Raw genomic sequence first — 14,345 nt, 5'->3', positions numbered from 1 at the left:
ATCTGGAGAGCATTTATTTACTGAAGGTGGAGCAAAGAGCTGTACTGAAAGGCTTTCCTGGCAGAGATGTTTTACTCTTCTCTGGCCTGGCCTAGAGATGAAATTGATCCACTAACATGCTCCACTAAACAACTAAAGCGCCTGTCTGCTGATCTAACTGGAGCTGTGTATACCTACTCTCTCATTTTGTCTTGAGACTCTGATTGGCCCATTCCGAATGTGACAGATAGAACATTCGTCTAATCAGCTTTGAGAATTTTCTGAAAATGCCCTTCCCGAACCCTTTTTATGGTAGTTTTCCCAGATGAATGTGAAACATATCCTATGCTATTGATATAGTAAACAGTCTATCTGGCATGTCAGGTTACTCTGGAAGACCAGACTGGATGTTCTATACTGTACGACTAATATTCTAGAATTAGAATTTGTTTTGATGCTGCATGTACAAAATAACCTTGCTGTACTGTTGTGCATGTATAGACTTAGAGCAGTAAGGTAATATAAAACATAAATATGTGGGTAATTTTTAATGCATACTTACAGTAAGCCTATATGCATCATATGTATGTGAGCCTTTCTGCTGCTCATGTCAGTGTTCGTCTGTCATGGCTGAGTGCTTATGTAGTCTAAGGCGTCCCACTGGTCGGGGCGTGTCTGATTAATTCAGCTGACAGATATATGGAGCTTAACGACCATACCTTCCTTTCCTCCTGCCACCCAAACACTTACACAGACAGACAAGAGCCTGCTGGGACCACATGTTCCTGGTGTCTGGACAATATGCAGACCGAATGGTGCGTAGTAGAACTGACACACACTCTAGAGCTAAACCTCTCTTTGTCTGCTTGTCCTTTACAATGGCTGGTGACTACAAGGTCAACTGACTTTCACATCATTCATCTATCTCCTGTCTCTACTGATACAAGCTAGGAGGTTATTAAGAACGAGTAGAAAGTAAGTTCATCTGATAGGGTGCGCAAACCTCACTTGTGGCGAAAAATCTGAGATCAACCTCATCATTATCACTCATCGACTGCAGACCTTTCAAACAGCAGAGGCAGGGGGTTAATGAAAGCCCGTCCTGTGTTTTGGCTGATGGATATTTGGTGAATGACACAGCAAAAATGACACACATATTCAGCATTCATCGAGACAGAAAAGCACACACAGTAAGCGCGAGAACTAGTTGACAGAAAACAGCAGGTAACAACTTTCCTTACTAAAAGTAACCTTGACACAATACAGTGAGTGGAGAAGACTTAGGAATGTACAGTATAGGTGAGATATCATGCTGCTATCCTGCATTTACAATCAAGGGGAATGGCATTTAACAAGAGGGGAACAGAAAAGTAAAAGCTGTACCATCAAAGCTCCTAATGCTTCTAAGTGATGGTAAGCACGCCTCAATCATTATTTTTCATTTGTTTGCTTAATGTTGTACTGACACAAGTCACTCAGAGGGAAATTAAGAGCAGAAGCGCATTTGCGAAGAACGGTTGAAAAGTATTTTGTGGCTCCAGACTGTTGGTTGTCTGTATATTATTAGGAGCCAAGGCATGCACAGAATGGAGCTGGCTGATGAAATCATGTAATGGACATAACACTCATTCTGCTAACTGAAGCAGACTTTTACCTTAAGGACAAAACATCAAAGATCCTTCCTGTTTGTACAGTCCAAAGCAGGCATATGAGGCAAACTCTAATTTAGCTCATTTTGCATCAAATAACTGTTACAAAACCAAACAATTCAGAAAAAATGGTTGGGGAACTAGGACTGGGTGGTTATATGGTATCCTGGGGTATCTAAAAATAGCCATAGTATTGCTTTAATGACGTTGTGAGAAAAATTGCTTTGCTATTTACAAGTTTATAATTCTGAGGCTTATTGTAAGTTTAGTCAGGAAGAAAATGTGCTTTGTGCTGGTTTAATAGCTTTTTCCCACACCGTTTCATGCACCATTCAGCATGTTCACTTACTGTCGCCTAATAATCAGTAGTTCACATCACCTGGTCGCTTATTCAATAGCACTGCTTCCCTCCCTTACTGTTAGCCTACCGTACGCTGCTGTCTCTTTTAATTGGGCTTTCCCCTCCACCACTTCATTCATGATATAGTTGCGAGCAATCCTCCACCTCCACATCACTGCCAAGTCCACAAGATGGCATCATCAGCCATCAACCCCAGTATTCGTAGAGTGGTCAGCTTCTTTACTGCGTGACCCTCTGACGTCATTTCTTCAAACCCGGGCTTCACAGTTGATCTACTTTTATCCAGTCAGACTCAGATGACATCATCAGTCAACATCCCCACCACCACGTGGGGGTAAAGATCTAGCCATCGCCACTTAGGGCAGGCTCATTTTGATCGCGCTAGGCTCTTGTGGAGTTCAAGCATAAAAGACTCAATAATTCAATTTCATATCTATTTTAATAAATATAATTCAATATCACATCTATGTAAAATAAATGTGTATCTTTAAATGAGTCACTAGTCTCTCCTAATTGAAATGTCATCAGAGTGTGTGTCTGTTTCCAGCAGCAGCAGCATCACCTCCCGTGTTTGAAGATGCTGTAAAAGTGATGGTAAAACTCCTGTTAATTATGTAAGGCTAATCATGCTTACATGTAAGGATCTCTGTAATTTCAAATGTAACAAGCACTGCTTGTTGTAATAAAATCTAAGGTAATGTACGGTTTGAAAATGCTTTCATTTTTCTTTCTTGGGGTAAATTAACAATGATAAATTAAGTGTAATGCTTTAAACTTGCAGCAGGATGGAGCATGCCATCGTGGCATGTGCACTGAACCATCTTGTAGGTTTTGATTAAATTGCAAACATGTTTCATCACCCTTTCACATAGAGCAGCAAAACATGGTTTCTGCCACGAAGCTCATTGATATTAATACAAACCTACAGGACACAGCCCAGTGTCCATGAAGCAAGAGTAAGAGAGGAGAAAGGAGAGAGAAATTTGTGCACTATTGCACACAGAGGAAAGAAAAAAAGAGACAAAACTTAATTTGATCCTGTGTCCAGATGTAAGTAGCAGTGAAGTTTGTAAAAAAATAAGAATCACACACTACACACATTTGCAAGTGCTTGGCCTGAACTGTTCCTTGTGCAGTGTAATTTTCTTATTACCGTATACTGCAAGAACATTTAGAGAGGGTAAAACTTTTGGGTAAAATGAGCCAGAAAAGCCCATCCAGGAATACCTAAATTAAATTTTCTGAGTGAACTTTAAGCACAAACAAGGTGTCTTTAAAAAGGCAGCACTCTGAAGTTTCTTCCCAAGCTACATGTAGCCAGGTAACTAACCGAGTATCAAGGACTCTTGCTGCTGTAACTAGGCACAGTTAGCAGGCAAGAACACGTGTTTTTTCCTCTCAAAGTCTGACGGCTGTACCGCAGCAAAGTCAGTGTGCTGTCTCTGTCAGCCTGCCTGGGGCTGTAACACGAGCTAAGTGCTGCTTTGGCTGGTCTCAGAGCTCAGCGCTGCAGCTCTTCCCCTTACAACGACATAAACAACCGTTTAAAAGTCTATTTTAACTTATGACTTTCTTTTCTAAGTCCACAGTGAGTCAAAGATCCAGGCTGCAACGTTAAATGAGGTCAGAAAAGCTGCTGTAAACTAGCCATACTCCTCGGTATGGCAGCCAAAGCTAAGCTAACTCAATGCTAAACACAATACTTCCGTCAAGCTCTTCAAGATAAAAGTCCGCGGCTGTTATTTTTCTGAAATGCTTTTAATGTGAACGTCTTCACTAGGAAACATGTTCAAGTCATTAGCAGCTTAACACACCTCATCAAATTAGAGATGAAATGCGAAACTTAGCGTGCAGTTAGACAGAAGTAAACCTAGAGAGACTTTAAAAAATAAAACATGTTTTCTGTGTTCCTATACTTAGAGATAAATTGAGTATGCCATAAAAAGGCTTGTTTTAAGGGGAGAAGGGGGTTAATAACACTTGAATTTGGATTAAAAAGCATTATCTCTTTATAATTTTGTAATACTGTGATCTAATTGCGTTATCGTCAAAGACAAAAAAAATACCGTGATATGATTTTCAGGCCATATCGCCCAGGCCTACTGAAGACCCTGAAAAGGATCAAGGTTGACACTCAATTCAGCATTGCCTTTAAGTTCCTGGAAAAGAGACATTTCAGCAAATACAGTAAACTATTGAGAACAGTAATGGCAAATTTGAAACCATACAAAACCAGTCCATGGATCTTTAGAGATGTAATTATATTTTTGGACTAAAATTTAACTGACTTTAGATTGCGGGGGCCTTTTCTGATGCAGCAGGACTGTTTTGGATGGAACATCATGATCAGGAGAGTTCAGAAGAGCTTCTACCGGTGAGCTGTGTCACTTTTATTATAGTTTGTTTGTTTATAGCATGATAAAAGCACTACTTGTGGCTGCTGTGGTGGATTTATCCTGGAATGGTTTACGTGGTCAGAATCCTGAGAATTCCTGGTGGTGTATAACATGTTGGTATAACCTACTTATGCACAGACATTTTGTAAATAGCTGAATAGTTAAAAACCTGCCAGCCTGACAGTATATACTTTTTTAGGGGTTAAAAGGTATCAAAAAACAACACTGTCCAATCATAACACAGATTTACATCCTCATGATAGTAAACTATAGTAAGATTTTGGGTCTGATAAAAAAAAAGAGCATGTATTTTTCCAAAAACCTTATGTTCAATCTGTTATCACTGGCTCTGTCCATCTTAATATACAACATATTATCCAGCAGAGGGCACTGAACAAACAGATCCGTTGCCTTCAGTGATCTCACTTGAGTCAACCTCTGTTGGGGTGAAGGATGCAAGTTAGGTAAAAATGGGCTTTTGGTGTCAGAGAGGTGCAGGCTCTGCAGGCCTCATTGGCTTGTTCCCCATCTTTAATTCAGGCTAGCAGTACAAGGCTTCAGGAGCTGCTTTTAGAGATTAACACATCTAATCTCTATTGTGAGCAATGCTAAAAATGTGAAGTACTCCTAACAACTCTGAGCAATGTCGTTGCAAAATGTTGCAGAGGCTTAAACACCAGCAGAGCTGGATTAAAGCCCAAGCAGTGCAACTGGGACTCTTAAGGTGCCAGGAAGCGTAAGTGTCCTTCAGTGAATCTTAAGAGACTCACTGAGGAGACATTTCTGTTCAGCTCGCCTCTTCAGAGCCAAACACTAACGATCAGTATGAAAGCATTGACTGAATAGAGGTGAGGGAAGGCACCTGCAAGTGAAGTGGTCATTTGTAAAGTTATGCCCTGCACTCACCCCAGCAGCCTGTTATTTATAGAGCCCGACAATCTTATCTCCTTCTGTCTCTTCTCCTTGCTCACTCCACAGGGATTCCTCACTGAAAGCTTTACTGAATTATTGATAAAGTGTTTTAAATAAGTCAACAGGATGAGGCTGGGTTTAACCCATTGTCTGACAAGGACAGTGAACCCGCTAAGTGCCAAGGGGACAGACGAGACTCCATTAGCAAAAATAACAGTTTTGACTCATTAGTACATCATGCTGTGAGGGCGGGCCAGGGCGGGATCAGCTGACCCTTTAAGCCAAAACGGTACATGTGTCAGTGTCACATGAACTTGTGTAGGTCTAATGTTTATGTTTAAGAAACACTTGATGTGTCAAAGGCTTTGAATGGATTGTAATTTTGTTGAAAAGGTGATAAAGGTATTGTTAGTGTGATTAAAGTGTTTTACAGGGATTAAAACCTTTTATTGTGTCAGAACAGTGCACCACAGGGAATCCATAATTCCCAGTTCAAAGACCAAAGCTGCATAACCAATATCTACTTGTACAGTATTTATGTAGGAAAAAGAAAAGAAGATAGCATTACCTTTTGTAGTTATTTTGAATTTAAGATATTAAACTCTGATCCTGTTTTGTGTATCTTGTTTGGGTGATTTCATCTGAGGACAGAGATGCATCAGTTTAACATCATTATCAACCAATATTGGCTGTTTTGACAAACACCAGTAATCTGCAAATGATGAACAGATATCAGCTACCAGTGTTTATCTGTTATGTCTAATTAATTCAATGCTGGCATCCTAGCACAGCTAAGTGCAGATTCATTATAGAAAATAGAGAAAATGTCTGCGTTGTCGGAGTGTTACACCAAAGGAAGTACTAAAAACAACATAGATATCTGTATGGGCCATCAGCTAAATTTAAATGTGAAACATCAGAATCAGCTTCAGCCCTAATTTTCCCAATCTGTGCATCCCCATTTACCAAATATCAGTTTTGGAACTCAAGACTACAGAATTTCATAAGAATTCCAAACAGCAGTTTGTCTTCTTAATGCTACAGTATTTTGGTAAGTCTCAGGGGTAGAAATGGCGCACTGTATTTTCTTGTTTGTTTTTTGCTTTTACACATGATGATGTATGTATGATACACATTTCAGACAATTGATTAGTTTTACTCAAACTTCAGTAAATAAATGATGCAGATTAAAGCCCTTATCAGAAGTGGAAGAAGTACACCACTTTTGTACTCAGGTAAAAGTTCAGTTACTCTGGTTAGAATTCACTTAAGTAAAAGTGAAAAGTATTCAATTTAAAGTTTACTTTAATAACTGGGGAAGCTACTGAGGAGCTGTACTGCAAAATATGATCTTTCCTTACTGGCAACAAACGACAAGAGAATAAATCTCTGACTAGCTTACACCTCTTTGATAAAGTAGAATTCACAGCAATGTGACAGCTAAATAACCTTAACTGCATTTAAATTGTATGCTTTCAAAGTGTCTATATTGGTCCACTCTGTATGTAGTTAAACTATACTTTTAAAAGTCTCAAATGATGTCAAAGCTGCAGTAACTCTTGAAAATCTGTGGAAAAGTGGGTCTCCTGTGGCTAGAACAAAGCAGAGAGTCAGCCTCATACAGTAGCCAGACAATGCCTACCGATGAAGAATATGCACCATGCATCATTTAGTAGCACCGTAAGTCACAAGAGGAAACTAACTCATTGGACAACTTCACTCATGGTGCAAATGTGTCTCAAATAAAAAACAACAAGAGTCCATTGGAACATGACCAAAAGAACTCCAGCGGGGATCACTGTAAAGCAGGTAACATCCAAACACAACTAAAGATAAATAAAACACAACCAGACACTCTGCCCAAAGGCATGATGGGTGGCGCTGCGCACGCAACCCCTCCAGAATCCGAAATGGCAGTGGGCAACGCTCAGATCAACAGACTCTTTACAGAGTTGGACTAACACTGGTGGATCAACGCAAATAATTCCAACACAGAAGAATGGAGTTGAAAATTACCCTTTGGGTGTCAAAAACAACTCTGAAATATTTTAACCCTGAAAAATCAACTCTCACTCACTAAAACAGCTTTGTTGGGATGTAATGTGGAATCATTCTCTCTATGTGCTACTGTGTAGTCAACAGAGGTGGAAGTAAAAGTACAGCTGCTCTGGTAAAAAATTACCCATAATTACCCATATAAACTGCTAAACTATAGTAATTTGAGGAAATCTAATTAGTCTGGTCCATATTTTTACATTGTGTTACAATCTATCTATGGAGTATGATGCAGATAAAAACAACCAAAATATATCTTTTTAAATCTTTACTTTACTATAAAGACATGCAGCACAATATTTGTGAGACACACGTGATGGTGTTGCCTATAAATCTCTCTGTCACAATAATACTAAAGTAAAAACATGTGTCCAGTGCTCATTAAGGATTCTGTCATTAGTATTTGGTCTAGCCATAAAAAGGACTTGAACAGCCTCTGAGAAAAGACTCAATTACTGCTTGACAGGTCTGATGACAGTTCAGCTGTGGTGTGCCACGGAGCCAACTAAGTCCTGATTGCTTTTTGTCAGTGTTTACTGTCACACATCAAGTATAGAGAGGTTCATCTGTTATGACCAACCTGACTGCACAAGTGGGTGATATAATCCTTGAAGACAAGGCTGGAGATCATATGCTCCAGTGAATGTTTATCAAAATACACCACTGAATCTACATTTTTAGGCTTTTCATCACCCCGATGGATCTAACTTCAAAGATTCCACTTTCCCTTCAGTAACTGCAAACACTTAGCACATTTCTGAGCGTTGCCTCTCGACATCAATGAGTTTGAAACACCACAGATCACCACCCTGCTCTATATTCAAATCATGGCATTTCTCCTGTGTGGATGCTTCATCAGAAGTCTCAGGTCAGAATTGAGAGCGACAGGCTAAATCATGATTGTCACTGCTGCCATGCATGGTTAACCATCACTGCTCTCTCAGGCATCAGAATTGATTTTCCACTTGATGATTAGCTAAATTTTTGAGACCTGTTTGACGTGTCCATTCAGTGTCTCTCGTCTTATGTCTGGGTGTGCACTGGTGCAAAATCCCAGACCTGTTGTAAGAACAATACAAGGTGCCTGGTGGGAAACTGGAGTGAAAGTCATCTGTCTCATCATTTTAGTGCATATTTTATAGGTAAAATTGAATGTTAGTTGATGTTTTTCTAAAAGCACTTTACATTTTTCAGTAAATTATTGCAATTCCAGTTAAAAATATATTAGAGAGGCTTTTTGAGGAAAAACAATAACCCCCTGAAAACTTTATAACACCCCTGACTGACAATTTAGTTTCTGCAGTCTGCATATATCCTCTTAAATTCAGCTGCCAGAATAAAAGACAAACCACACATGAAAAAGAAAAATGCATTTCAAATACAAGATATGTATGATGTAAACTGTAGCAATAGCAGACCAGTAATGCAACATCACAGCTCTGGCCTATTTTAAGATGCTTTTATGACCAAGACTCACACAATTGCTCAACCCTGGTTGGATACCAGAAATCGGCGGACAAAGCTAGGGCGAAGAACAGAAATGTGAGGAGTAATGAATTTATCATGAACAACACAAAGTGGGAATCTCCTCCTTTCCTTGGGTGTGAAAACACTGAAAATCAAAGTGTTGTTAATTAGAGCCCATTCTAGTGAAAGCTGATCATGGTCTAATTGTGTTTGAAAGAGCCCAGAGCCTCACTTGGCTGTGGTTTCTCAGCTCCTCTTTTGTCGAGTAGGATTCAGTGATCCTCTCTTCAGCACAACGGCTCTTTGAAGAAGTCTTTCAGTGGAGCACAGCTTCCACACACTGGATAAACAAACACAGCACTATCCACCACAGAGGATTTTACAGGGATGTTCTGTGAACAACATTAATTACTGCAAACAAATCCCTGTCATTATCTCCTGCCATATTTGTCCCACATGTAATTCTTGTTTTGCTATTAGATCTATTTGCAGTTACTCTGTTTACCCAAATGTTTCACTTTCAGATAGAGACAGTACAAGAAAAACCTGGGAAGAGTATCACAACATAGCATCTTCTTAGTTACATAAAGGACATCTGTGACGGGGAAAACTGATAAACTGAAAGGTGTGATTATATCACAGAAGATGAAAAAAGCACGGATTACAAATCCCTGTCAACAGATGTACCAATGTTTGCCCTAGTTGTGTCTAAAAATCACACTCTTAGGTACATTATTAAACAGTGGAAGTCTGTAAGGCACCTTGTTTTTACACTTGCTTTTAACACTAGGGGCATACAAGATCTCCAGGTATTTATCAGGGCACTTGAGATGATTTTGATGTGATCCTTGGGCTGCTGCACCTTTACATGTCTCGGTTAAACAACTGAAGACTTACTGATGGAAAGTCATGATCACAACCCCAAGAAAAGCAGCTCAGAGTGGAGAGTAACAAAGCACACTTGCTCACATAACTTTAATAAAGTAGTGTTCTCTTGGTGATAAATTGTACTTTGCTACATTTACATTACATCTGTTACTGAGTTAAAAATAAATAAATAAATAAATGCAGCAAAAAAAGCAGAGGTCCAAGCTTTCTACATGGAACGGGACATTAGTGTGGCTTACAGTACTACATGCCATTCAGGAGTAAATAGTAAGGGAATGGTTTCTAACCTGACACACCAGATACACAGTTTCACCTAATAGTTCATAGTCTGTGTTTGGGAAGGGCAGAACCTTTTAAAAAATCTTAGAGGGTAACTTGGATGAACGTTCTTTCTGTTCATGTTCATGACTGGCCAATCAGTGCAACAAATCATGACATAGTAGGCGTGTGCAGCCCTGGGGAGTAAACTGCATAATGTGACCTCAACAGGCAGCCATTAGTTAGACAGTGGTTGTTCACTGTCAGTCAAGCAAGTTGGTAAATTAAACTCTTTCCAAAGCCAGTAAGGAGAAGAGCAAACACTTCTTTTCTACAAGGAAAAGATGCCAGTATGGTTCTTTGCTCAGTTTTTGTTAAAGAAAAGACACGCTTACAGTTCTGATTAAACTGTGTACGAGCTACACGTCACCAGTCACCTTTGTTTAGCAGCTTGGAGTAAAACTAAACTATTTCTTATTTTCAATAAGAAAAAAAAGAAAATCCCTAGGGTTAAAAGGGGGTACCTGCCTCTCTTCACAACAGTATTCAGAGTTATTTTTGTTCCTGTGCACAATTTTGCATGTGAGAAGAAAATAAAATGCTACACTTTAAGTATTCAGCTTAAAAAAAATTACAGTTCATCAGAACATTTGTGCTTTGAAAGCATTTGCTTATTCCATAAGAAATGTTGGAAGTAACTTGACTATTCACGATAACTAGTAGTTCATCTTTCTAGTTACTTTTCAAATTCAAGTTACTTTAAGTGAAACAGCTGACAACTGGATGAGATTGAAGTTCACTGACATCTGATTCAACAGGCCAGGTAACATTATCTTTAGCAGTACCATCCTAGGAGAAAGATTACTATTTATAATAATTGTAGTGATAGTAACTGATGTTAGGGCCAGAGCGATTGATAGACAGGGCGATTTAATTGGCAGATTATAGCCCATTAGAAATAATTGTTCATTGGCATAAAGTTGTCTGATAGATGCCCATGTAAATACTTGTATTTTTACTGATAAAGTGCAGAGATCATGACATGGTTATACTTGGACATGATGTCTGTGTTCGATTAATTATCCAGTAGAGGGCGCTCCGATTCCTTTCATGTCACACACTCCATATTTACCTCCTTACAGCAGAGAGACTAGAGCTCAAAGTACCTTGGCTGAGCATACCAAATTTATTGAAGAGATGTGGGCCCCCGTCAATGACGTCGTCCGTTGTGTCGATCATGCTTATCTGTTTATGTCAGCAAGCTACAGTTTAATTAACCTAGCATAACATTAGCTACAAATGTCAATATTTCACAGTAGTAATACACTCACCTGGTCAGATGCATGCTGCCAGATAAGACCAGAGCAAATTAGAGTAACACCAGTTATGACCGGGGGTGGGTGGGGGCATTTCCAGTTGGAGTTTGTTTTATAATGACTTCACAGTTCACAAAGCTAGAGGAGAGAAAGTGTGAATGCGTGTTTCACTGAGATTTCAGTGAGTGTTGCTGTTGTTGTATTAGGCGTTCCTAATATTTTGACCCTCTGGTGCATGTAAGTGGGGTTGGCAAAATATCACCGACTCCTAATATGATCCCCCTTACATCAACACCCACTACCACCTCAGCAAGAAGCATACAGACAAATTATTAGATTTCTGAAAATCTAGCTATTTGTATTATTTATTAATTTTTTTTTTTTTAATTTTAATGTTTTAAAGTTGATGTACAGGAATAGAAACACTGTCAACTTTTGTAATGACAAAACTGATGTCTTACTGTAAATGTGTTTACAAAAACAAATCAAAAACAAAAACAAAAAAATCAAAAACAAACACTGTCAACCACTAAGACTAGTAATTTTAATCTCACAAAGCACCTGCATGCTTCTACTAAATCACTAGTCAGAGGTAAACACAGGCAACCCAGATGAGGCTCACATTAGCTCAGCAGACATAGGAGGATCCACTCCATCCAAGCTGACAAGGCTTGGTTTTAAATCACTACTAGCACTTGCGTCCATAGAGGTTAGTACCAACTGTTGGACTGTGTAAAGCCATGCCAATACCTCCAACAAACATTTTTTTTTGGAGCAGACCAGAAGATGAATGCTTGCTGTGGGGCTAGCAATAATTAGTGTAGTAAATCCAACATGCAAACCTTGGTATAATTAAATGACATCTAGGGAGGTCCCTACTTCTTTCTGGGGCCCGGCCATGTCTGTGGGTGGCCCTGCCAATAAATTGTAAAAGTGCAATGACCCACATAAATGTATAAAATCCCAACTATATTTTCAGTAAGGCAAACATAAACACACCCTACATTAAAGTAAAAAAAATAAGGATCAGATCAAACAGACACAAAAAAAGCTGGTTTTCCTTCATTTGTCATCCAAAACATAGCCCACTGTTCTCATGGCTGAGCAGATGTTGTCTGAGGAGCAGACTATGAATGCATCCAGTCTCTCAATTTTGGACCAAATACTAAGAAGCACAGTACTTAGCCACCTGCATATCACCAGTGCCAAGTAAACATGAAAAAACAGAGACAAGGCAGACAGAGTCAGGGGTGAAGAGAGGCTCCTGTCTGGGAACTAATCTCTGCCAGCACCACAGCTTAGAAAGCAGCTTTAGTGGTGCACTGAGGCCATCTAGTGGTCACAGGTTAGTTACACTATTTCCATGGCGTTCACCAGAACAATCACAAAACTCTGACACAAATAAAGATAATCTCCAAATTTTCCAGCTCATGTTGCTTCTTTTTATCAAAACAAGAGCCTGAAATTCATACATTAGAGATAACAGAGAGCAGTAGTCCCTTACCAGACTGGCTTCGAGGGCGAGCCTCAGCGAGATCTGATATGGCTCCTGTGGTCACAGTCTTTTTCATCCGGGAGCCAGTGGCAGCAGCTCCCAGCGCGGGCTTTGTCAAGGCGTCATCACTGCTCGCTCTTTTCAGCTACAAACACAGCTATTGTTAGTATAAACAAGTGACTATTGTGTAATCTTTTTTAGTGAGATTTGTTGTGTTTTGTTTGGGCCCCAAGAAAAGAGATCCTTGACAAATGAATAAACAATACCAGTGTCAAACAACCTCATGATTTTGTTTTTAATTGATTTATCAGTTCCATCACTCATATAAACATAAACTGCAGGGTTGTTGTGACTCACTCTGCTGAGGCGTTGGTCTGAGGCCAGCATGTTGGAGGATCTGGAGGTCTTCATGGCTGTAGAGGTGGTGGTGGAAGAAGAGGAGGTCAAGGAGGACTGCTTGGCTCGCTCCTGGAGTCCTGGTTTGGGCAGTCCCACCTTGGTGGCGCCCGCTTTCATCATGTTTGCACCTCAGTTATCTCCACCTGTGAGACATCCAAAGAAGAGAAGAAAATACTGATTGACAATCTTTTGAAGGGGTTTCTTTAAAATTACATAAACATGAAAACCATAAAGGGTCTGTTCTTCATAGCAGAGCATTTCCCTGGAGCTGGTTGGCTGATACTAAGGAAACAGATGCTCTGTATTGTGCCATTAAAAACTGCTCTTTTTAAGTATTTTTCTAACCTAGGGGCACCAGTTAGTACTGCAAAAAGATGAACACATGATCTTCCATTCAACAGAGAAATAGAAAAAAGTCAGAACAAACAAGTCTCTGATATTGAGAAATTTATGGTTATGTGAAACTTGCTTTTAAACACCCAGAAATGTTTTTATGAATACACTTTGTTTCAACCAACAATCGATTCACAGATTACAGTTATGTAATAGCTATGAACATGAGTGCTACATTTTGGCCTTAAGCTTTTTTCCCATCTGTTTTTGTAAAGCAGTGCCAGTGAGGGTTCACGTCTTTAAAGTTTCATCATGAAGAACTTTTGCATTGAAATGTCTAATCAAAAATAACCAGTTCTATCCTTTACATATTATAGTTTATCTACACATGGCTTTACTAACATGACACTGTGCCCCTGGGCAACAACTTTCAGATGGCCTTTTCTAGCAAACCCACCAACACTTGTGCCCCTACTACCACAGAATCAGCAAAAAGAGACAGTAGCAAACAGGCTCTCAGAGCTTTAATATCAAAGAGTCACCTGGTCAAGAACATGCCCAAATGATAAATCTGCCTTTCTGAATTCCCCTCCACCATCTCACTGCAAGAGCAACAGGGTCTGGTCTGCCTTTGCAAGGTTGCCCCGATTGCTAACATTAGCAAAACTAGCGTTAACTGTTCCACCTCCAGGTGAGGAAATCCTTTTACTATCTGAGCTGTCCTTGTTGACATTAGCTCCCTGATCTAAGCAGCTGGTAATCAAAGTGAAGAAATGACCTATTTTCAGTTAAATTTTCAGCATTCCTGGTGTCTCTGTCCTTTACTATTGTCTGTTT

The 14,345-nt window shown here is 39.6% G+C and overlaps 1 protein-coding gene across 2 annotated transcripts in view; it reads right to left on the bottom strand.

The window, feature by feature from the left end:
• specc1 (sperm antigen with calponin homology and coiled-coil domains 1) overlaps positions 1–14,345 on the bottom strand; it is a 150,236-nt gene that overhangs the window by 103,428 nt on the left and 32,463 nt on the right. For both annotated transcript variants that reach the window (XM_041801084.1, XM_041801085.1), the window contains exons 2-3: positions 13,134–13,318; positions 12,786–12,921 (exon numbers count right to left, since the gene is read on the bottom strand). In XM_041801084.1, the coding sequence (XP_041657018.1) occupies positions 12,786–12,921; positions 13,134–13,295 (298 nt within the window). In that variant the 5' untranslated portion in view covers positions 13,296–13,318. The remainder of the gene's footprint in view (positions 1–12,785; positions 12,922–13,133; positions 13,319–14,345) is intronic.

This window comes from Cheilinus undulatus, linkage group 12, assembly GCF_018320785.1.
Source record: "Cheilinus undulatus linkage group 12, ASM1832078v1, whole genome shotgun sequence".
Lineage (NCBI taxonomy): Eukaryota > Metazoa > Chordata > Actinopteri > Labriformes > Labridae > Cheilinus > Cheilinus undulatus.
This window is presented reverse-complemented; position numbering and strand designations above follow the sequence as displayed.